This window comes from Myotis nattereri, assembly GCF_964212035.1.
Source record: "Myotis nattereri genome assembly, chromosome: 6".
Lineage (NCBI taxonomy): Eukaryota > Metazoa > Chordata > Mammalia > Chiroptera > Vespertilionidae > Myotis > Myotis nattereri.
Genome location: NC_138081.1, coordinates 64,757,817 through 64,780,706, shown reverse-complemented (window position 1 = coordinate 64,780,706; position 22,890 = coordinate 64,757,817). Strand labels below are relative to the sequence as shown.

Here is a 22,890-nt window from a genome sequence, read left to right as displayed (position 1 = left end):
GCCCAATGTCTCCCCCAAAGTCTTGGAAAGGTTACAGACAGATGTGGTAGGCATGAGATTACAGGCCCAGAGGAAGAGGTCGGGGCTGTGGGCAGTATATTGGACAGGCTCACACACTGCAAGCCTTGTTCTGGGTCCTTACAAAGCACCTCTTTAGGATGAAAACAAGATGTTCTTTGTAAATAAAAGTTCATGCATTTGAGTAATGAAGTCATTTTCCAGGGCCGCAGTGAAAGATATTCTTCTCCCAAGACTCTGGGCGAGGACTGTCAGGAGGAAGAGGGGTAGCCAGTCAGTCCCCAGGGATGATATTAGCACAAAGGGTGCAGCGGCCCATCTCTGAAAAAGGAGAAACCTTGCCGGAGGAAGTGGGTGCCCTTCCCCTCTGCCATCTGAAATCATCTTCCTCTGGCTCCTGCCCCCAGGGTCCCCTTTTCACCCACTTTCCTGCAAACTAGGGGCCGAGAGGGATACATACAAGATCTATCTAAATACAGATGAAACAGCCAGTCACCTTGGCTAAATAACTAAGAGATGTGAGCAAGCAATGGCAAAAGCTAACTATTCATCTGGGTTCCTTGGAGGGGCTCGGGACTGAGAGGGAGGAGAGCCGAACCGGGTGTGTGAAAGGCGGGCTTGGAGTGGGCGGGCCGGAGTTAAAGGTAAAGAGGGAGTGGTGAGGCTGGGCGTGGGAAGGCAGCCAGGCCCGCAGCCCTCAGTCCAGCCCCGCAGGGACAGGAGGTGGCCAGGCTGGCCGGGCTCGCCCAGTTCAGTCTGCCTTTTGATGCTCAGCTTTGAGTTCCATCCATCTGTATGTTCTTCAGCCAGAACCTCTGGGAAGAGAGAGAAAGAGAGAAAGTGAGAGAGGCAAACCGTGGGGAAAGAGAGGAGAGAGAAGGAGGGAGGGAGGGGAGAAAGAGGGAGGGAGGAAGAGGGGAGAGAGAGAGAGAGAGAGAGAGAGAGAGAGAGAGAGAGAGAGAGAGAGAGAGAGACTCCCTTACTCCCTTACTCTCTCACTCTCCTTTTGCCTTCTTTTTTTTACTAAGTTGCTGCTTGGGCTGCCTTGGGTTCCCACATCTGGATTCTGCGAGCGCAGGGAAGGTGAAGTGAGGAGGCACCTCTGCACCACGGAGGGTCCCAGCGAGGACAAACGTCTGCCGAGCCCCGAAAGCCTTGCTGGATGCCAGCGGCCGGATGGCTCTGAGCTCAGCCTGGCGTTCGGTCCTGCGCCTGTGGCTCCTCTGGGGCGCTGCCTGCTCCCGCGCGGCGTCCAGGGACGACAACGCTTTTCCCTTTGACTTTGAAGGGAGCTCAGCGGTTGGCAGACAGGACCTGCCTGAGACCAGCCAGCCCCGCGTGGCTCCCGGAAGGCTGCCGCCTGCTGCAGAGGTACAGTGTCCCTGCCATTGTCACCCCCTGGGCACCTGCCCGCGGGCTGTGCGTGCCACGCTCCTGTCCCTCTCCTCCCCCTTCCCTTTCCCCTCCCCCAACCCCCTTCAGTTTCACCTGGATGAGGTCAGTTCAGAAACTTTTGAAATGAAGAGTTTACTGTGTACGTTGGATTGGGGCGTTGTGAGCTGAGAGTTGAGGCTTTGGAACGTGCCACGGTTCAAACTGGCCAAAGCGCCTCCTCTGAGTCAGTCTGCCTGCACCTCTGCGACTTTCTGCCCTTGGTGCCCAGGAGAGTCCTGTCTGTCGGGCCACAGCACTTGATGCCTGTGCCCTGCACTGGCTTCCTGCTGCTCTGTCGGGTTAGGACAGTGGGAACAATAGGGCAAGACCAATCCTTTTGTCACGAACTAAACAGAAGATCCTCCCTGGAGAGTGAAGGGGTGGGTGAGGGTGATGGGCACTAAAGCAGCGGTTAGGGAACTGCCAGCAGATAAAGATATGCTATGGATGATATGTTTACTCAGAGCTGCTGTTTATTGTGTTAAATTACAATAGCTTTTATTTGAAGACATTAGCAAAGGGTAGAAATTGGGTAAAGGAAAATGAACCCAGAGTAAGTGGTTTAGGAGCCCCTGAGGCGAGACGGCCGACAGCATGTCCAGGGTGTGGGAGATGCTCAGTAGGTGGAAAATGAAGTCATCTAAGTTCATGGGAAAGGAAGGAGCAATCGACCCAACACCACACACACACACACACACACACACACACACACACCTTATAGCTATAGTTGTAGGAACTATAAAACCAAAGCTGTTATGTGGATTGACACCATTCCTAACAGAGTGGAAGTCTGGATTATTGCTATTAAGTCTACTAATTGTCAGTTTAACTGTAGTATTAACTATTGCTGATAAAATAGGGTGCATGAAGATGACCCTTCTCCAGGAGTGAGCCCTACCCATGCCCAAGAAAGTGGGGAGGGTGGGGAGGCTTAGAGCATACCAATGTCCTATTGTGGTACAAACTGCAACCTCGGGGAGAAAGGGGGCCGGGCTTCTGGTCACCTTAGCACTCAGACAGGGGGCCCAGCAGAGACTCCTGGGAAGTCCTAGGAAGGCATTCCTTCTCTACAGGCTTGGATTTCACCCCCAGAGGCATTGTCTCCACCTGTTGTTTGGGCATGGAAAGTCCCTGAAATGCTTAACTTAAGAATAGAGTTGCCAGAAAAAAATACAAGCTGCTCAATTAAATTTGAATATCAGATAAACAACAAATAGATTTTTGGTTATGTCTCAAATATTGCATGGGAAGTAATTAAACTTAAAAATTATTCATTGGGTATTTGAAATTCAGATTTATATGGGCATCCTGTATTTTTGTCTGCTAATTCTAAAGAGAGAGGCATACTTTTTGTAGCTTTTTTCCCCACAAAAAATAACAAAATAATTATTGGATTTTTAGGGAACCTTAAGTTTATTGTTAAGACCCTGAACAATTTTTTATATACCCATTTGTCCAGTAAAATAATAGGAAGGTGGCACACTAAAGTGTTTACTTGCAGGCTTTGTGGTCTAATGATCCCAAGTTCAAATTTCAACTTATCTGTTCTTTACCTTGGGCGAATTATAGATGCATAAGTTGCAGATAAAGAAACTGAGGTTTAAAGGAGTTATTGATTTCTACTTCACATTCAGTTATCGTGATGAAACCAGATAAAATATATAGAGTGCTTAACGCAGTGCCTGACATAGTATAAATGCTTTATATATCCTAAGTGGTGTTGTTGTTATTATAAAATACATGGATGATTGGATAAAAAGAAACTTATCTGGGAATAGTTCTTAGAATTTTTTTTACAGTGCTGTTTTGTTTAATATTGCTATATCTCTGTCTATATTCTTCCAGCCAGAAAGAACACTCTATAGTGAGTTAAATTTGTAATACTGTTGGTCTCATAGGTTCAGGATACCAGAGCCTTTGGTTTAGGGAAAGAGACAGAAATGATTAGTCATTCCAGGAAGGTCGAAATATATGATGTAGAAAGGGTGGGACTGGAATCATTACGTTCCCACTGCATAGTTTCACATAATGCCTCCAGTTAGCCTGCATGCAGTCCCCCAGGATCCCCATGCCCCCACCGTCAGGTTTCCCATGCTCTTTATAGCCAGTATGGAGACTTTAAGCCAAATACATTCCGGAGATTTAACAACACGGTACAACCACCCTGCTGAATTGGTTCAGGAGACTGTATTTATATCTACAGAGAGAGAATGAGTATATGGACACATCTAATATGTTGTTCCTGAGAGGTTGGAGATGTGACTGGAAGGATATTCTAAAAATAAATTCACTTATTTCAATTGGATTTATATGAATGGTTATTCCTCAATTATCCTTCAAGGGAAGGAAGAAAAGTACTAAAGCCAACATGCAGCAGTGGGAGGCACTTGGCTGAAGGCCTTCCTAAAGCTCCCAAGTTCCTCAATAGCAGGGCTTGTGTCGTCTCCACCCCTGGTCCTCCGCCTGTGACATGGACTCCAGCACACTGTGGTGCACAGTGAGAGTTAGGGGAAGAAATGCATGAAACAAGCATTGGATAAAATGTTGGAGAGCACTGACTGTCCAAGGAGAAAGGTCCTCCCTTTCCTTCCAAAACAAGCCCCAGCTCTCCCTGGGAGGCAAAGAATTTTTTTTTTACAAAGAGCACCCAAGGGTAAGGGTGACTCTGTGCTCATTGGGAGGATGTTCTCGCCTTCTGCTTTTTTACAAGAGATTCATTGAGTCCATTATTGATGAGTTTATAATGAGAGCAGTGATTCTTAGGAGGTGGGGTTGGGCAAAGGGGAAACTAGGAGATTTTTAAAAGTATATTCAGTATTCTGTTATTTCACATTTAAGAAAGTCTTTATTTTGTAACATCAAGACTTAGGTATAGCAAGCAAAACTAAGTCTTCTTGACCATATAGATGTGCAACTGGAGGGGTGGAGATGGGAACAGTTCCCAAGGACAGAATGTCAGAGTGTCCTGGGAAGAAGTAACATCCTGATTTATCAAAAAGAAACAGGAGTTAAGCAAGGTCGAGAACACTAGGCTAGAGGTCCAGACTGCATAGCTGGAAAGAAGCCACACAGACTCAGAAGGAGAGGGTGGGGACTCTGCTGGAAGAGCAAGGTGGGAGGCGGGGGGAGGCCGTGGGACTGTTACTGCCTTTGGCAGATAATTGAGAAAATAAGGGACATAACTGACAATATGAGCAAACTTTCCTGAGAGGGGAAAACCGGAATTCATTTCCTGGCAACTGACTGGGTGTTGCTATTGTTGTTGGCTTCCCTCCAAGAAAATCTATTGGCCCCTGACTTTCCCCACACTAGACAAACCTACCTACTAAAAACAAGCACATGAACTAAACTGGTTCTGAGGGACTTTTCCTCTGGCCTCTTTCCACTATTGATAGGTGGTTCCCATTCTCCAGCATGTAAGTGGGCGCCAGGCCACTAAAGGATTGCAGAATGTTTATTGAAAGACAGTTTAGATCTCTTTCACTATCTTTCCTTTCCCTTCTCTTGGTCACCTGCTCACCAAACATCAAAGAAGATTCCTAAAAACATTATTTTAGAAGGACCGGAATATAGTCACGGCAGTAGTAATAATAACAGCATGGCTTATAGCTAATACCCATTGAGTATTTACCACGTGCCAGACACTGGTCTAAGCACTTTCTATGAGTTATTTCCTTTAACCCTTATGGCAACTTAATGGGACTAATATAGTTATTTTCTCGTTTTGCAAACCTGGAAACTGAGGCATAAAATACTTGCCCTGGCAGCCTACCTGGTAAGCAACACAGCTATAAAGGAGTTTATGAGGTAATTTTGATTATGCAGGAGTATCTAGAAAAAGGTAGTTAGGTAAGTAGAACTCTCTGCAGGCATAATTTTAGACAACATTTTGAGAATTTCTTAAAATGAAGATATATGAAATGCCATTCAAAGATCATTTACATAGTACTTGCTAGATGAGTAGCATAGGGAGCATAAAATTTTAGGATTACCAAAGAATTGCAATAACTTCTCTTCCCTGTCAATTAACTGCTTTTTAAACTACTACTCAAATAGGAAAGGAAATAATTAACACTTACAGACTTCTACAAGGTCCTATGAACCTACATGCATTATCTTATTTAGTACTCAATAGTGAAAATTATACCCATTATACAGGTGAGCAAATTGATGGAGATGGTCTACAGCATGGATTATTGGACTAGCCTGCAAGAGACTTGGGATTCCAAATTCTATTCTCTTTTCCCAGCATATCACTGAGTTTTCCTGATAGATTTCTTTCTTTTTTAAAAACTATAGAATTTTCTTGTATCTTGTTTTGGTTTTATAAGCATGTTCTAGCATATGTTTCCTCTACATGATGCTACAGTCTACAGTAGAAGCTCAGGATTTAGATTAATAGGTAGAGAATTAAAAACAAATAAACAAAAAAACATCTACAGCAATACATACATGGTCTATCTTATAGAACTTTTACAAAATTTCTGGAATATAAAGACTAGCTTTTGCTGTAATTCCAGAGTTCTCTGCTTTAACCAAAAGAAGGTTTTTAGTTGTCATAAAGTTTACATAGCATAAAATTTAGCATTTTAACCATTTTAAGTGGCATTAGGTCCATTCACATTGTTATGCAACCATCACCACCATGCATCTTCAAAACTTTTTTCATCTTCCCAAACTGAAACTCAATACTTATTAACAGCATTCCAACTTTTCATTAACCCCTTCCCTCAGGCCCTGACAACCATTATTCTATTCTCTGTGTCATGAATTTGACTAATCTAGGTACCTCATATAAGTGGAATCTGTAATATTTTTCCTTTAGTGCCAATATTTGGTCTTCGTGAGCTTTATTTCACCTAATATAGTGTCTTCAAGGGCTCATTCATGTTTTAGCATGTGTCCAAATTTCACTTCTTATAAGGCTGAATAATATTTAATTGTCTGTATAGATCAAATTTTGTTTATCTATGTACCTGTCAGTGGACATCTGGGTTGTTTCTACCTTTTGGCTACTGTGAATAGTGCTGCTGTGAACATTAGTGTACACATATATTTGAGTCCCTGCTTTCAGTTCTTTTGGGTATATACCCAGAAGTGGAAATGCTGATCATATGTTACAGAGAAAGTTAAAAAGCTCAAAGTCTTGTAGAGTCCAAGCAAAATATAAGTGGGCAGTCCTAGCCAGTTTTGCTCAGGGATAGAGCATCAGCCTGAGGACCAAAGGGTCCAGGTTCGATTCCAACCAAGGGCATGTACCTTGGTTGCAGGCTGCTTCCCAGCCCAGGCCCTGGTCAGGGCTTGTGTAGGAGGCAACCAATTGATTTGTTTCTCTCACATCAATGTTTTTCTCTGTCTTCCCCTCTTCCACTTTCCCTAAAAAACAATGGAAAAATATCCTTGAGTGAAGATTAACAAAAAAAATTTTAAACATAAAAAAAAAATAAGTGGGCAGTGAAAGGAACACATCCTGTGAGTGATGGAGCCAAAGCAACAGGAGAAGGGGGTCCCCTGCCAGAGGGGCAGCCACCTCTCTGTGTTGCCAGGTCTTCTGTTTTCTCAAGAGAAGACAGAATGTGGATTCTTAAGTGAAACTGTTGATTCAATTCTTAAAAATGCTCTTTGGAAGTACATCTGATGGCCCAATCCAGCCTGAGGGCAGTTTATTTGCAGTCTCTGAATTAAAACATCTTAAGTTCACCTTTCATCAAAGGCACAATGTGGGCATCTAGCCAGACAAATGTACTGTGAACCCAGCTCCACTACTTTTTAGCTGTTTGACTTTGGGCAAATTTGTTCATCTTTCAGAGACTCTGTTTGTTTGATTGTAAACTGAGCAGAAGCACATTTGCCTTGCAAGATGGTTGTGAAATAAAATCTGCGTAACCTGCCTAACTCAAAGTCCGCCCTTGGTTCTCTCTCATGTTCCTCTCACCTCACCCCTTTCTTCTACTTTGTTTTGATCTATCTGTAAGTTAAGATTTGTAGTATCAGTCTATTTTTATCTAAATTTTCTTATTCTGTAACTTTGATTACTTTCCATTTTTGCTTACAAATTTGCTGATTATCCAACATTTGAGAAGAAAGAGACTGTTAGTTTAGTTTTTATAATTATTGTATCCCTAATGGTTTTTTGACCATAGCTTTAGGATTACCTGAGCAGTTAAGATAAATGAATGAGTTTTTCTAAATCCCCAAAAATCTAAGAACAAACAAGTAAGCAAAAAATAGTATCTTTGATATGACAAGGACTGTAACCTTTTTTCCTCTTTCTCAGTTGAGTTCTCAAACCTGACTTGTGCCAGTTTCTTGACGTATATAATGCCAAAAACACTCCTCCCCTTTACGGATTTTCCTTGTTCAAAGTAATTATATAAGTATAATGATAATGATGGCCACACATGATTTTGAGACATTTGATCAATTAGAAAACATTAAAATCAGATCACCAACGGAGACGAGGTGGCTGAGTGGTTAAGGCGATGGACTGCTAAAATCAAATCACCAATACATGCTGTAAGTTCCAAAACTTAGCATTTGCAATTACTTATTTGTTTTCTAAAACAAGTAAATCTGCTAGTTCATCAAGATGCAGTGACCACATATAAGAATATTTATATACCTACTCCAGCATTTGCCAAAGAGCAGTCTTTTTTTTTCCAACTGTTTCTCTTTTTGCTCCTAGTGTGGTAAAGTTAAATTCTGGGAAATGCTTTACTAAAGGGAAGTTTAACCACAGATGTTTGTAATTCCAACTTAAGTTTCCCATCAAAGTTTTAATGAAATTCAGCTGCCAGCAGTTCGGCTCTGAATCAAGTCTTTTTCATGAGAAAGTTGAGGGAAACAGCATTCCAAGGCTGAATGGTAGTGGGAAAATGTTCATCTACAAACCCAAATCCTCTGCATAAAGAAAAAAGACATAAAGAAACAAAAGGAGGGGGGAGTGGTCAGATGTACTTTGAGTCATGTGCAATAGGACCGTCTTTTCACTTCCAGGACTTTCTTAGTTTGTGTGATATATTCTGGTGGAAGCTAGTGAGCTAGTGTTTACTTAAACGGAGTGAAACATCTCCATTTATGACTGCATGGGAACTGATGAGTTGGAGAAACCCCATAACAATAACAGTTGCATTAGCACAGTTCTCTTGCAGCCTAGCCCAGTAATCCATGCTGTACATACGCCACAGTTAAAAGGACCCTTGAGCATAGTGCAGATTTTGTGTATTACTATTTACTTTGAAATGATATCCTCCTTTAGATGGAGTGGCATGATTACTTTAACGGAAATCAGGGAGTCCAGAGATCAAAGATGCTCTGACTAAAACTCACCTCAAACTCGACTGTTACATGCAATACTGTTGTCTAGTTACAAAGTGAATTGCAGCACAGCAAACTGAATTAAGCAGCTCCGTAAAGCCAAATGTCAGCCCAAAGGAATGCATACTATAGACACCAGCAGAAGGCAAGAGAAATGTCCAGTGAGCCCCATATTATCGGATGCTAGGGCTGTAGAACCATCTAGAATGACAATAAGAGCCAGAGCACATAGTCGAGTCTTGAGCTTAAAATCAGGCCTGGCCTCTTCTTGCACAGCAGTGTGGCTCCACGGTGCCCTTCAAGCTTCACAGCCACAATGTGTGTGATTCCCCTTGACCAACAGAGATAGAATTTGACAAGCTGAGTGCCCTAAGCGTAGCCTCCCTTCCTGCTGATGTGACTTGAGTCCTGGAAGCATCAGAGTGGTTCTGTCATCGGTGATTCTGTCAATTCTCAGGTCACAGGTGAGGTGCTAAATGCCTGTTATTTGAAGATTGAACGCATCTGAATGCCTGGAGACGGACCAGTGTCTCTCTGTGGTGCATGATTATTGCCTCATTCCTTTTTGTTCCCTTGGAATTGTTGTCTGTCATGATCAATGTCAGTAGACACCCTGAAATCCTGTTCATAAGAGGCACACCCTGAAGCCTCTGCTGCAGGACAGAGTCAGCATAAAGGGGACCTGTTTGCACGCAGAGCCAGTGGGTGGTTATCGCTGGATGCATAACCCTATTGGACCATGAAATCAAAGGAATCATAGAATGTTATCCCTAGAAAGGACGTTCTGAGATTCAGCCCCCTCATTCTGCAGGTGAGGGGCCTGAGTATCAGGAAGGGGTGGGGGTTCCTCACTCAAGGACACAAAGCTCTTTAGCAGCCGTGCCAGGATCAGTGTTGTCTGACTTCTAGCCTCATGTTCTCATCCTTAGCTTTAGAACTGGAGATAATTAAGTGAATATATATCTATCTATACTTATATCTATATTTATCTATACTTATATAGATATATATATTCCCCCAAAATGTGAAATGTGTACACACATTTTGAATAATTATAAAGGCAGTGTTTATTAAAATATATTTCATTTTCAAAATTGAGCTATCAGCTGTTAAAGTATATATATGTATATATGTATGTATATATGAGAAAAATTGTTTATTCTAATATGCTATCACTCACTTTACTTTTTATTGTTTCTATTTGTCCTTAAGTTGATTTATCAGTAGGAGAGTCTCACAGGATGGGGTGCAGTGGGACAGGCACTGCACTGTGAGTCTGGAACTAATGATGCTGGCTCTTGGCCACGCCACTAACAACCAGATCACCTTCACCCGTTAAAGGCACCTCAGCAGGTCCCTTCACTTCTCAGGGCCTCAGTTTCTACAGACTAAAAAGAACAAAACAAAAAGACTATTGCTCCTAGCAACAGAGTTCTAGAATTGTCTAATAAATAGATCAAAACTTATACTAATTAAAGGGAGGCTGGCTTAAGAAACAGAATCACTCAAGAGTCATAGCTGTTGTCCTAGTTAGAACCCCTAGTTCAGAGTCCAGAGCCTGAGGGAAGCAGGCTGATCTGGAGGGGCGGGTGGGGTGGGGCTGTTTTTATGGAATCCTTTTTCTGGCTTCCTCACAACCCCAAGTGCAGGGCTGAGGAAGGTTTCAGGCCAGAGCACTGCCCCAGCCACAGACATGAGCCCTCCCAAGGTGCCACAGCAAGAGGCTACCCAGCCAGCATTAGCGGCAAACACCTAAGTGTGTCCAGTGAAGTTTGTCAGTAGTCTCCCACACCTGGGTTCCTAGGTGCTGTCACCTGCTCTACCCAGACCATTCAGGACGACTCTAAACATAAAGCTCCCCACAGAGAAACAGGAAGCATGGCAATGGAAGAGGTAAGGCGCATGGAGAACTCCTGAGAGGAGACTCAAGTCAGTGTATCTCCTAACAGTTAAGCAGCATGTGACAGAAGGCCCAGAGAGGAGGATGTATTTCATGCAGTGCTGAAGGAAGGGAAGGCTGGGGCTGGATTATTGGTTCATCATATACATCCATTAAAATCACTGCATTATAGCATTCACGGATAGCTGTCCATGATAAGACAAAGAGGAAGTCTAACTCGATAATCTGCTCTCGATTGGTCAGAATGCAGCATTCAGAAGCAGATATTTTCAAGGACTTTTCTGGGTGTCAGAATTGTCAGGAAGTGAGGGAACCTGCCCTGGAATGTGAATGCCCTGATTGTTCCTGGCGGTGGGGAAGGGGAGTCTAACTCATAGTGACTCGAAGGGTGGCCCGGCCCAAGGACAGCAGGATCAGCACCACAGGGCATGTGTGAGGGGTGCAGACTCAGCCTCCTCTCAGGAATCAGAACCTGCATTTTCACCAGATCCCCAGGTTGTTCATATGCACATTAAAGAATGAGAAGTGTTAGCCTCTAAAATGCAGCTGGGCTTGAATTTTAATAGATTCAGGAGAAATTGGTAACCAAGAAAAGCTTTTTGGATACACTGCAATTATAGGGAGGCCTAAAATATAAAACCAAATCAAGGCTGTGTTAGACTAGTGAGGGGTTCACAGGTACTAGCCTCTGGCCTGAAAAGTTACACTTTAGGATAAAAATTTAAAAAGCTTCAATGCAAACTGCTGCTTTAAGACATCTGAAGAAGCTGAAAAGGTTATGTCACTTACTGGCCTGCACATAGTAGGTATTCAGAAGGGGTTTTAAGGAAAACATGAAATGAAGGGGAGGTTTCCTACTCCTGCCTACTTCCCAGCACCCGTAGTCTAGAAATACAGCCTCTGGAGACCCTGTGTCCTTGAGGGGAGAGGAGGCAGGGAAGAATATATTTGTGGAATTTGCTTGGAAATAGGGTGTTGCTCAGACTCTTCAGAAAATAGTGAGCTTGTAATGTTTTTCTTGCTAACAAGGGAGGCTTTCTAATTCAGTTTAATGTATCTTTAGGGCGTGAGGAGTATGGTCTATGGTCCTAGACTAGAAAAATAACGTTAACAAATATGGCAGAGCTAGTTCCTCACCGAGAAAATTGCGCAGGCTAGACCTCAAGCTGGAACTTTTCTGGACAGATTAAGACCTATAAGAAAGCGCTCTGAAGTGGAGGTCTGTGCCTCCTCCTGCATCAGAGGAGGCCTTGACGTTCTCCTGGCAGATTCCAGGTCTCCTTGATGCTGCCTCAGCCCCGGGAGGGCCCCTTGCTATTTCATAACAGCCTTAAAGGACACCAGCTATCCTTGAGCCCATTCAGGGCGGCTAACTGGCTGATTTCAAAGATCCTTGTAGCTTTCATTCCTACGCCTTTGATTAGCACTTGCTAGGCATTGTTCTAACTACTTTAAATGTATTATTAATAAATGTATTATTAATTCATTTATTTCTCATAATATAATAAGGAAGACACTACTATTAGCACCATTTTACAGATAAAGAAATGGAGTCATATATCAGTTGAATAACTTACCCAAGGTCATAGTTTAGGAAATCTGGCTCCAAGCTCTTAAACTTTGTCCTGTAATGACCCTCTAGCACCGTGGTTCTCAACCTTCCTAATGCCGCGACCCTTTAATATAGTTCCTCATGTTGTGGTGACCCCCAATTTCATTGTTACAAATTGAACATAATTAAAGCATAGTGGTTAATCACAAAAACAATATGTAATTATATATGTGTTTTTCCGATGGTCTTAGGCGACCCCTGTGAAAGGGTCGTTTGACCCCCAAAGGGGTCACGACCCACAGGTTGAGAACCGCTGCATCTAGCATCTCTTTTTTTCTTTTTTTTAAACCTCAGAGTGCTTTAGACTATCTCAGCTAACAAGAGTCCCCCATATCATCCAGGAATGCCAGAATGGTCTTAGTAGTTGAGGAATCTGTAAAGAACATTTAAATCAGTGCTAACTAAGCATTAGTCATTCCAGTGGAATCCTGAGTTTACTATAGGGACTTACTACTAAAAAGAACTTGATAGAAGGATAAGGAAAGAATTTGAAATGTAATAAAAGCAGAACCTCAGGGGAAATGATTAGACAGAGAATGTCAATCATAGGGAAACTGAGTGAAGGTTTAGAAAACAGTTTATTTTTAACTTTTTTTTTCTATGAAAGACAATATAAAAAGAAAGGGAGTTTAGCAACAGCAAGGATTTATCAGATCTAAAGAAACAGGCTGTTAACTCCTTATAAATTTTCAAGCACTGTATAATAGGTCTGAAATAAGTGAGCTATTGATTCAACACATAATGATTAAGAGCTAAGAGGCATGTGCGAGGCACAGACGATTCCATGAGATGGGACACAGGTAGACTCTGCCCTCTAGACTAGGAGACTAGCTGTGGTAGCAGCAGTCACTCATGAAGGCCATTGTTAATCTGGGGGCGGGGGGCTGTATTTATTACAGTAGTGGTTCCCCCAAATTTTCATGCTCAAGAATCTCTACTATTTCTTCTATTCCTCTAGCCCCATGTTTTGAAATATTTTGTGTAGTGTGTTAGCTTACCAGGGTTGCCATAATAACATACCACAGACTAGGAAGCTTTAACAACAGGAATTTGTATTCTCACAGTTCTGGAGGCTAGAAATTTAAGATCAAGGTGCCCTCAGGGTTGGTTTCTGGTGATTGCTCTCCTCCTGACTTGCAGATAGTGATCTTCACTCTGAGGCCTCACAGAGCCTTTCTTCTATGCACATACAGAGAGGGAAAGAGGACCTCTATACTGACACCAGCTCTATCAGAATAAGGCCCCATCCTATGATCTCACTTAACCTTTATTCTCTCCTTTCAGGCCCTGTCTCCAAATAGACACATAGGAACTGGGGTGGGGAGTGGGGAGCAAAACTGAGTCCATGCCTACCAAGTGAAGTACGTTAAGCAATAATTCATTTTTTAAGTGAGGCAAAGTAATGTATAACTGCAAAAGAGAGCTTCTGGTAAAATTAGATGTTCAGTGTTCTGATTCTATATTTACTTCGGTCAAAAGTAAATCAAAATTTAGCCTTTAATTTTAGTTGTACATTTTTTAAACAGTAGGTCACAATGAATTCTAACTAGATATTTTAAAATATGGAAAATAGTGTGCTGGGTCCTATATTGTCACTTTGTATTCCTTAGGTGTCCAGGGACACTTGATTGATCAGCATAAATATATTCTCTTGTTTTTTTAAAAAAAAGGTACCCACTGCCTTTTTAAAAGTAAGTGCCATGTATTCTCCAAAAATGAATAAACGTGATCAGAGAGATAAAACAAGTGCACTAACAGTGTAATACAACTCAATTGATATAAAAAACACACAACATTTAGAGGGTCTAGAACAGTGGTTCTCAACCTTCCTAATGCTGCGACCCTTTAATACAGTTCCTCATGTTGTGGTGACCCCCAACCATAAAATTATTTTCGTTGGCACTTCATAACTGTAATTTTGCTACTGTTATGAATCGTAATGTAAATATCTGATATGCAGGATGTATTTTCATTGTTACAAATTGAACATAATTAAAGCATAGTGATTAATCAAAAACAATATGTAATTATATATGTGTTTTCTGATGGTCTTAGGCGACCCCTGTGAAAGGGTCGTTTGACCCCCAAAGGGGTCTCGACCCACAGGTTGAGAACCGCTGGGAAGGTTGCAGATGGGAAGGTCACAGGTGACTTCAGGGGAGAGATGTCATTTGAGTTGAATCTTTAGATTGAAGAATATTTAAGCTGAGCAGACTGGATTAGTAAAGGCAAAAGACAAAGGATTTCTTCTAGAAAGGCATAAACTCCCAGTTACTGGGACTGGGCAAGAGGGAGCCATTGAAGATTCCAGAGCAGAAAAGAAATTCAGTGAGAATTGTGCTTCATCAACATGAATCTGGAAACAGGCTGTTGGATGGCTTGGGCAACAGGCAGCAGAGAGCCTCGCATGAGGGTAGCCTATGCTGTGTATTGGTAGTTGTCCAGGAGAGAGAGAAGGGCCTTGATTTGGGTGGTGGCCGTGGTCTGGAAAGGAAAACACAGATACTGGAGTCAAAGATTTATATCAAGATGAATAAATCTTTGCCATATATTCGGAGAGCGAAGATGATGAAGTCAAGGTGTTTGTAGAAGTTTATTACATCATGGGGAATCTCTTCAGAGAAATTTTAATATAAGGCCTACTAAATCAGTGGCTTCCAAGCTAAGGTTTTATTGAAATGCCTCAGGTATAACTTGGGGTGAGGGAGGCTGAGCACCAAGAAGTTAGGGCTCTGCTTTCTTCTATAAGAGCATCTTTCAAAATTTCTTTTAGAGATGAATTCCATATGAGATTTCACTAGGGTGTGGGGTAGAAGATTTCTGTGTTCTAATATTTTTGAAAACCATTATGCTGGGAGCTCCCAATCATGAAATATCCAAAATGTTACCCAAAATCTTATTCAAATCAGTGCCTCCAAGGCACTTTCCCAACAGTACAGACACTGCCTCAGGGCCAGGACATGGTGCTGATAACGGGAGCTGCTGCTGCTCTGAGCTCCTCTGTAGCAGCTCCAAACAGGAGCTAGCAATCTCTAAACAATTGGTGCTCTCCTGAGAGATATTTTTATGCTTCCTGTTCCTTGTCTGAGGATATTTTTGGCCCTTTCCTAGGAAATTAGGAAATTCCATTTTTGTCAGTTATTACCTGGGAGTGCTGATCAAAACAACAAAGGAATTTTAGAAAAAGGATAGGGTGGTAGCGAGTAGACAAGACAACTGGTATATGTTGGACCTCATAAGGAGTAGTCGGATATTTACTTGGTTCCTATTTTTCTAAACCAATTAATCCATCACCATGATCATCATCTTATCCTAGAAGCTAAACCACAGTTTATTCCCCGCACCCTGAGCTTAAAAAGATTGTTCTTAATCTTTCTCCCTCAACACAGGATTACACCTCTCTATGGTCCTTTACCTCCAAAAGCCAAAATGCTTCCACTATGAGTACTTCCACTATGTCTATTAAAAGAGGGAAAATGATTATTAAAAACTGTATTTTATCTTTACTTTTTCATTTGAATAAAAAAGTAACACCATAAACTTTTCAGTGTCATGAGGCAAGCTGCAGCTTGTTTTATTTGCTTTATGACGTACGTGCAGAACACCAAGGGAGAACTGATCTTTTGATTGATTAGGAAAGCTTCCTTTATGTCTCAACCTATAGCTTGAAGCATTTAGCATTTAAAAATTAGCTATTGATGTTGCACCAATGTTATTCCAAACTGCCAAGTATTGGAATTTGCAATAACTACTAACTCGGTTGAAAAATAATGTGAACCTTGCCAGTATGGCTCAATGGTTGAGCATCAACCTAGGAACCAGGAGGTCAGAGTTCAATTCCCAGTAAGGGCACATTCCTGGGTTGCTGGCTTGATCCTCAGTGGAGGGCTTGCAGGAGGCAGCCAATCAATGATTCTCTCTGATCATTGATGTTTCTACCTCTCTCTCCCTTTCTCTTCCTCTCTGAAATCAATAAAAATATATATATTTTAAAAATGCAAATCCCTTAAAATAAAAGAAAAAGAATGTTACTACTTATAAAGCTCCCATTACAAGTTAAATGTCTACATATTTCCACCTTGATTTCAACCATCTTACAAACCAGGTGGTTATTAATCTAATTTATGGAAACTTGGAGCTATTAAATCATTTGCCTGAAGTCTCATAGCATGTACCTTACTGAGGCAGAAGGAAGTTTTATAGATTTCTTGAGTGTTAGTATGGGAAGAGCCCAGAAATCATTGTGCCACTGATGCTGTTGAAAGAGGAGAAAACCAGAGCCAGAAGTTTAGGCACTAACTCCGGGTTTTTAGAACTTGAACCAGAACCACATTTCCTGGCTCTTAGAGCAGCAATCTTTCCTTTCTGCATCAGAGCATGGATGCAGAATAAGTAATAGGGATGAGGAACATCTGAATCAAACAAGAGCATACCCATGTTCACCTTCTTGTTACATAGTATGTCACCATGTATGCCTGAGTCCTAATTTTACTACTAAAATATTCTAAGTTTTCTTGGCCTTTTAGTCATTCTGTTTATCCAAACTTTGAAATTAAGTCATGATCACATCATTCATGCCTTTTATTTCAAGGATTTTTGCTTTGGTTCCATATGGCTATTGACCCCTTAAACTATGCTCTCGGCACGTATACTTAGAAAGCTTTCAAGTGCAATAAGACTTCAGAATTTCCGGCTAGAGTTTTCTGTCGGTCATGTAAAAATAAACACCACATCCTGGATCTTAAAAGGAAGAAAGAAAAAAAAAAACAACACTATTTCAAGAATGAACAATGATGTTTTTGTTTTAAAACAATATGCAGAAATAATTTTAAACATTTCCCAATCACATCATGTCTGTTATTCCCTCTACACACAGTCACCTTTCAGGTTTCCCTATGACTTCAAGAAACTTTCCTATCATGTAGCAAAGAAATTGCAACCTGAAAAATTAAAGAGGAAGATGAAGTATATGATGGCACCAAAGTGGCCTACTCTGGCAGTCGAATCCCAAGGAAACCTTCCCAACCAATTTCACAACAGCTCCATTTTATTTGTGGGGCTTTTTCACTGCTGATTTTGAAGCCCAAGTCCCCTGACTCTTCTAACACAAGGAACTACATAATATAATACCTGCTTCTCAAAGAAAATCTCCCAATTCCCAGCAAAACTATAGTTGGTAAAATCCAGGGACTGTCCCATGAATAACATCTGCTTAGATGTATCCTGAGTCTAATAGAGGAGAGGAAATAAGGAGGATTTTAGGGGGTTAGGGCAGACCCCATATGGCCAGCAAAATAGGAAGGTCTTTGAAAGGCAGGCCACCTCGAACCTGCTGCCCCTTCAATGGTTTATTTTCAAAATAGCAGGCACCCTCATCCCTTGATCTCTCCCCCAGTCCCTGATGTGAGGAGGATCCTCAGCATGGTGCGAGTGATCTATAATGATAAAAGCATAATATGCTGATTAGACCGGACAGCCAAACCTTCCGGATGTCATTCTGGATGAAACCGCAGAATTGGGACCCGAGGCAGAGGCGGTTAGGGGTAATCAGGCAGGCAGGCAAAGGGGTTAGGGGTGATCAGGCAGGCAGGCAGAATGGCTAGGGGCGATCAGGCAGGCAGACAAGCGAATGGTCAGTAGCCAGTGGTCCTGGATTGCGAGAGGGTGCAGGCCGGGCTGCGAGGACTGCCCCCTCCCATTCACAAATTTCGTGCACCGGGCCTCTAGTACTGTCTATAAGATGATATAAATAGCTTAATAAATCAGTAATAATCTCTATCAGGGAAGAAGAATACTCTTTGTAAGGTGCTTTAAAATCTCTGGGTTTTATGAAAGGGCTGGGCTCTTTCTACTCTCAAAGAGTATTTGTGATTATTTTGGCAAATGAAGTACATTGTTCCCATGACCTGTGTTTTTGGACCTGCAATATACCAAAATGTTCACTGGAAATAAGCATTTTGTTGATTTTTTTTTTTAGAGCATATTTTTTGCCTTGCTCTTCCATCCAGTTATTTTGAAAACTTTAAAAAAAAGTGTTGGATCCTTTTTTAAGTTTTAAGACATTATATCTTCATCTCAGATTATCTAAACTGTTCTGATTTTCCTTTTATTACAACCTCTCTTTTTTTAATCTACTAACATAAGCTCATGTTCATTTAGAAAATGTGCTTTCTCTTCGAAGTCATGAGTCAGTATGAATTTCTTATGAGCTTAGTTCAAATTGCCTAAGAAATCTACAAATTTCCAAAAAAGGGAAAAAAACAAAACAAAATAGTAGTGAAAGTTTTAAATAAGGACAGTTTTTTGCTCTATTTTAGCTGTTCAGTAACTGGGCTATTGACAGTAGAATATTGAAAACCAAGCACCAGGTTCTTGCTTTAATTCTTGGTAGGTGCTAAGTCAATTATATCAATCTTGTAGCTACCCAGAGAGCCACAAAACTAAGTATTTCCACCACCATTCTTTTGACCTTCTCGCTTTGGACAACATATATTAGATAGCAGAATAAAAGAGGATAGAATAAAAATACTGTCTTTTTATAGTTGGATGGCATTCTCCCTATGCATAAATTATAACTTGGAAGTTATTATCGATTCCAAAATTCCTAACTTGTAAGCTATGTGACAATCACTCATAAGTGCTGGTGACCACAAAGAACAAAGGAGGCTTCTAGGCATACCTAGCAGTTATTTCAGGGGTTGGGGCATGCCTTCAGCGTTTTCTATAAAGTACAGAAAGAGAGCGGTATCTTCTCATGAGTATACTGTAAGCCAGAAGGTTGCTGAAAATGTCACACAAGTTTAATTGCTGATATTAAACTAATCTTCCCAAAGAAGATCCCACAAAGGAAGGCCATCTGATGCCTTTATTGACAGAAATTACCAAGACTGAAGGATGCAATTCAATAACAGAAAGAACATACCTTAGGAGTGACTAAAAAATTCCCTGTGCTTTTCAGACTTTCAGCTTCAGCTTTCCTCCTTCCAGAAAATCCTGCACACATGCTACCTCCTCCACACAACCATTCTTCACCACCACCCCCTCATGTTAAAAGTAACTTGTCCTTGCTCACTCTCTCCGCATTTCTCTGTGCCTCTCATATTATGATCCTTAGAACTTTCTATCTTGATATATATATATATATATATATATATATATATATATATATATATATATTGCTCCCACTAAGCTCCTGGAGGCTAACAGTGTCCATTATTCATATTCTGATTGCCCAAATTGTCTGGCCAAGTGCCTTCAGTATCATAGGTGTTCTAACAAATAATTTATGCATTCCTCAGTTATTTGTTGAATGCCTGCTTTGTGCCACACCCTAAACCAAGCCTCAGGTAAACAGTGGTACATGAAACAGAGAGATAGAATGAATGTGTGACCAAACCAAATACTGGAAGCCAAAATAGTGCCAAGTATTCTGTTTGTAGCATGCATACACTCAAGACATAATTCTGCCATATAATCCTGATGAGCAAATCAGTATTTGGCTTGACCTCAACAGAGAACCATGGTGTCCTAAGCTATCCAGTCCAGGAGCTCGGCTCTGTAGGCGAGAATGCCTTTTAAGCTAAAAGTGTTGTCTTTCCCACTGTATATGGAAAAATTGACTGCACTTTCATGGAGAAGGTCTAACTAAGAAATGTTTATATTGGAACAAGCCCCATCTCTAAATCTGGGCTTGTTGCTGAATGGTATTTTGTTTCCTTGGATCAGGGAAGGGGTCTGGAAACATCTGTAACTAGAGTATTGTTTTAAAATCAGCACAATTTTCCCCCCTTGAATGACAGATAACAGAATGACTTTAAATCAAACAGTCTCAGCCTTCCCCATCCATTTCCTTTCATAAATGTGTAGTATTTTATTGTCATCAAAAAGGCAGTGAATAGAATAGACTTGTAGCACTTGAGGTATTGCCATCTCCTTTGCAGTAATTTTCTTTTCACTTTAGTGTGTGTACTTTAGCTTCACTTTTATAAACACTCTATAGCAGAATAACTATCTGAATCACAACAGTATTTGGAGGGAAATTTTAAAGCTACAAACAAATAATATCAGATCGTGAAATGATTCTGAAACTATCCTCCAGAATTTTTACTAAAAAGAAATGTGCAGATTATTTATGCCATTCATAAATGTAAAACTGAATGAAATAAATATGCAAATTAGGTAGTATTTTATCAGAATCACAAAATGAAATCTTAGGGGAAGGAAGTTAGGGAGAAAAATCACAGGTAATAATTCCAAATAACAAGGAAAGAATGGAAATTCTGTGCCAATCTTGAATATCATTCATTTTCTAAAAAGAATAAAGTAGCTTATGAATAGTTCATGATATTGTAGTTAAAATTTTGTTAGTATAGATTTACCAATTCTTGGAGTAGCTTTTTTTAAAATTAGTTCCCCAAATTAAGGAGCTAAATGTTCAGGATAGTAACTCAATTACTTTGCCTTCTGTAAGCAGTGCTGTTTGGTATATTTATGAACTATTTGAAATTGGCCCTGTCAACAGAGTCCCTGAACAGACTACCATTCAAATATGCTGATCTTGGTCTGAAGATTCATTCTTCTGAGGCTTTTAGGTGTTTAACACATAGTAAGGATGCAAAATATTGTTAATGAATTCTACTGCTTGCATTTTACAAATAAAAACACTTGGAGTAGAGTCTCATTGTTATTTGCCTCAAAATTTGTCTCATAAAATACATCCATGGAAGCATGGAGGGTCAACACACAATCCTGTTTTGAACTCATCAATAATCCTCTGTAGGATCTAGCCTCCCTCAGTGTTGAAGGGTGAAAGTGTTAGTTTCATGGCTTAGTCAAAATTGTAGTGATGGTATTTTATTAGTATCATTTATGGGTCTTAGTTTTCTCGTTAGGTGGGATCAGACATATATCAAGCTGTCATACATTCTGCCTAACCAGACATCTGCTTCTGATTCATAAGGGAAACACCTGCACACATGCTGATGAGTATTACACAAAGGAGCATCCTTTCCCAAGACTCATTGTCAGATCCCTCGCAGAACAAAGGAGGTGTCAGGAACACAGCTGCGTGTCATACAACCAGCTCCTAACAAGGGCCACCTTCTCTAATGAGTAATCTACATTCTTGCTTTGCAGTCCATTTCTATCTGCCCTACATAGAAACTGTTAAAAAATTGAAACACCAGCTATAAATTATTATATTTAAATTAAAAATAATGGCCATATGCCAAACCAATTACTGAGGGCTGAGGGGCAATGTTGCCTATCTTGAATGAGACACACAGAGGAAAGCTGAGCAAGGCTTAAAAGTGTTCCCTCTCCCTTAATCCACCTCCACTCTTCACCCCACCCCACTACCATTTCCTTACCCCCATGCCGGGGGGATAAGGCAGTGCATAGAGCAGATCTGCACACCACCAAAGGTAGTAAGACCTTTTGATGATGGTGATGGTACTAATGAAAATTTTAATTAGATTCTTGATAAATCTGATAACCATGAGCAGAGTTTATCTTTATCCCGGGTGTGATGGGAAAGACAGAAGCAGACAGTGTGCCTGTTTGCAGCCCAGAACATGTATGAGCTACAGCACAACCCTACAATTCTCAATATTATGTTCTTCACCATCATCAAAACGTGTGGTATAGTGGAAGGAGCCCTAAGCGTGGCATTAACCTGCTCTATGCAGATGACTTTTGGTAAGTCTCTTACTTCTCTCGGTCTCACTTTTCCAATATTTAAAATGAGAGGTTAGATGAGGTAACCACTAAGATCCTGGCCAGCTCTAGAATGCTGTGATTCTGTGATGCCAAGATACATTCAATACATATTCATTAAGCACCTGCTATGCAAGGCACTGAGGATATAGTGAAAAATCAGACAAATTTTGTTTCTGTTCTTTTGGTGTGAGTCTTCTGAGGAAGAAAGACAATTAGCCAGTAATCTCAGGGGTCATAGTGAAGCTGTGCGCCACAAAGAAAGAAAGTGTTGCAGTTAAAACGAGTAACTCTGGCACAGGAACATCCAAAAGGAAGGGAAGAAACTAACAGCTACTGAAGCTCTTCCATGCCCTTTTATTGGACTTTAAATGCACATTAGTTGAGCCATAGCCAGTTTGGCTCAGTGGATAGAGCGTTGGTCTGCAGACTGAAGAGTCTCTGGTTCTATTCTGGTCAAAGGCATATGCCCAGAGGGCAACCAATCAATGATTCTCTCTCATCATTGATGCTTCTGTCTCCCCCTCTCCCTTCCTCTCTGAAATCAATAAGAATATATTTTAAAATAAATAAATAAATGCACATTAGTTGATCCTCACAACTACTCTAGGAGATAATATAGTGATCACTACTATTTTTCAGAAAGGGAAATTGAGACCCAGAGTTAAATAGTCTGGGCAGGGTCACCAGTGGTAAACCTGGAACAGGCATCCAGATGATCTCATTTCCCACTGCTCCAGTTCTCTCCAAGGGATGAAAGTCCAGGGAATTATGGCCACTGCAGATTGTAGATTGTAGTGCATCCCATAAGTGCACATGGGAGATAAATCAGTGAGGTCTAGACACTGCAGGTATCCTAAAGGCAAGCAGACTTGGAGGAGAGATTGATTCATTT

General features: G+C 41.1%; 1 protein-coding gene across 2 annotated transcripts in view; it reads left to right on the top strand.

Annotated features, from left to right (window-relative positions):
* The first annotated feature begins 717 nt into the window (after nt 1–717).
* The window catches only part of LAMA4 (laminin subunit alpha 4), a 137,071-nt gene continuing 114,898 nt past the window's right edge, over nt 718–22,890 (top strand). Inside the window, exon 1 of one of the 2 annotated variants that reach the window (XM_081094524.1) lies at nt 718–1,389. In XM_081094524.1, the coding sequence (XP_080950650.1) occupies nt 1,195–1,389 (195 nt within the window). In that variant the 5' untranslated portion in view covers nt 718–1,194. The remainder of the gene's footprint in view (nt 1,390–22,890) is intronic. The other variant, XM_081094523.1, reaches the window with a different exon arrangement.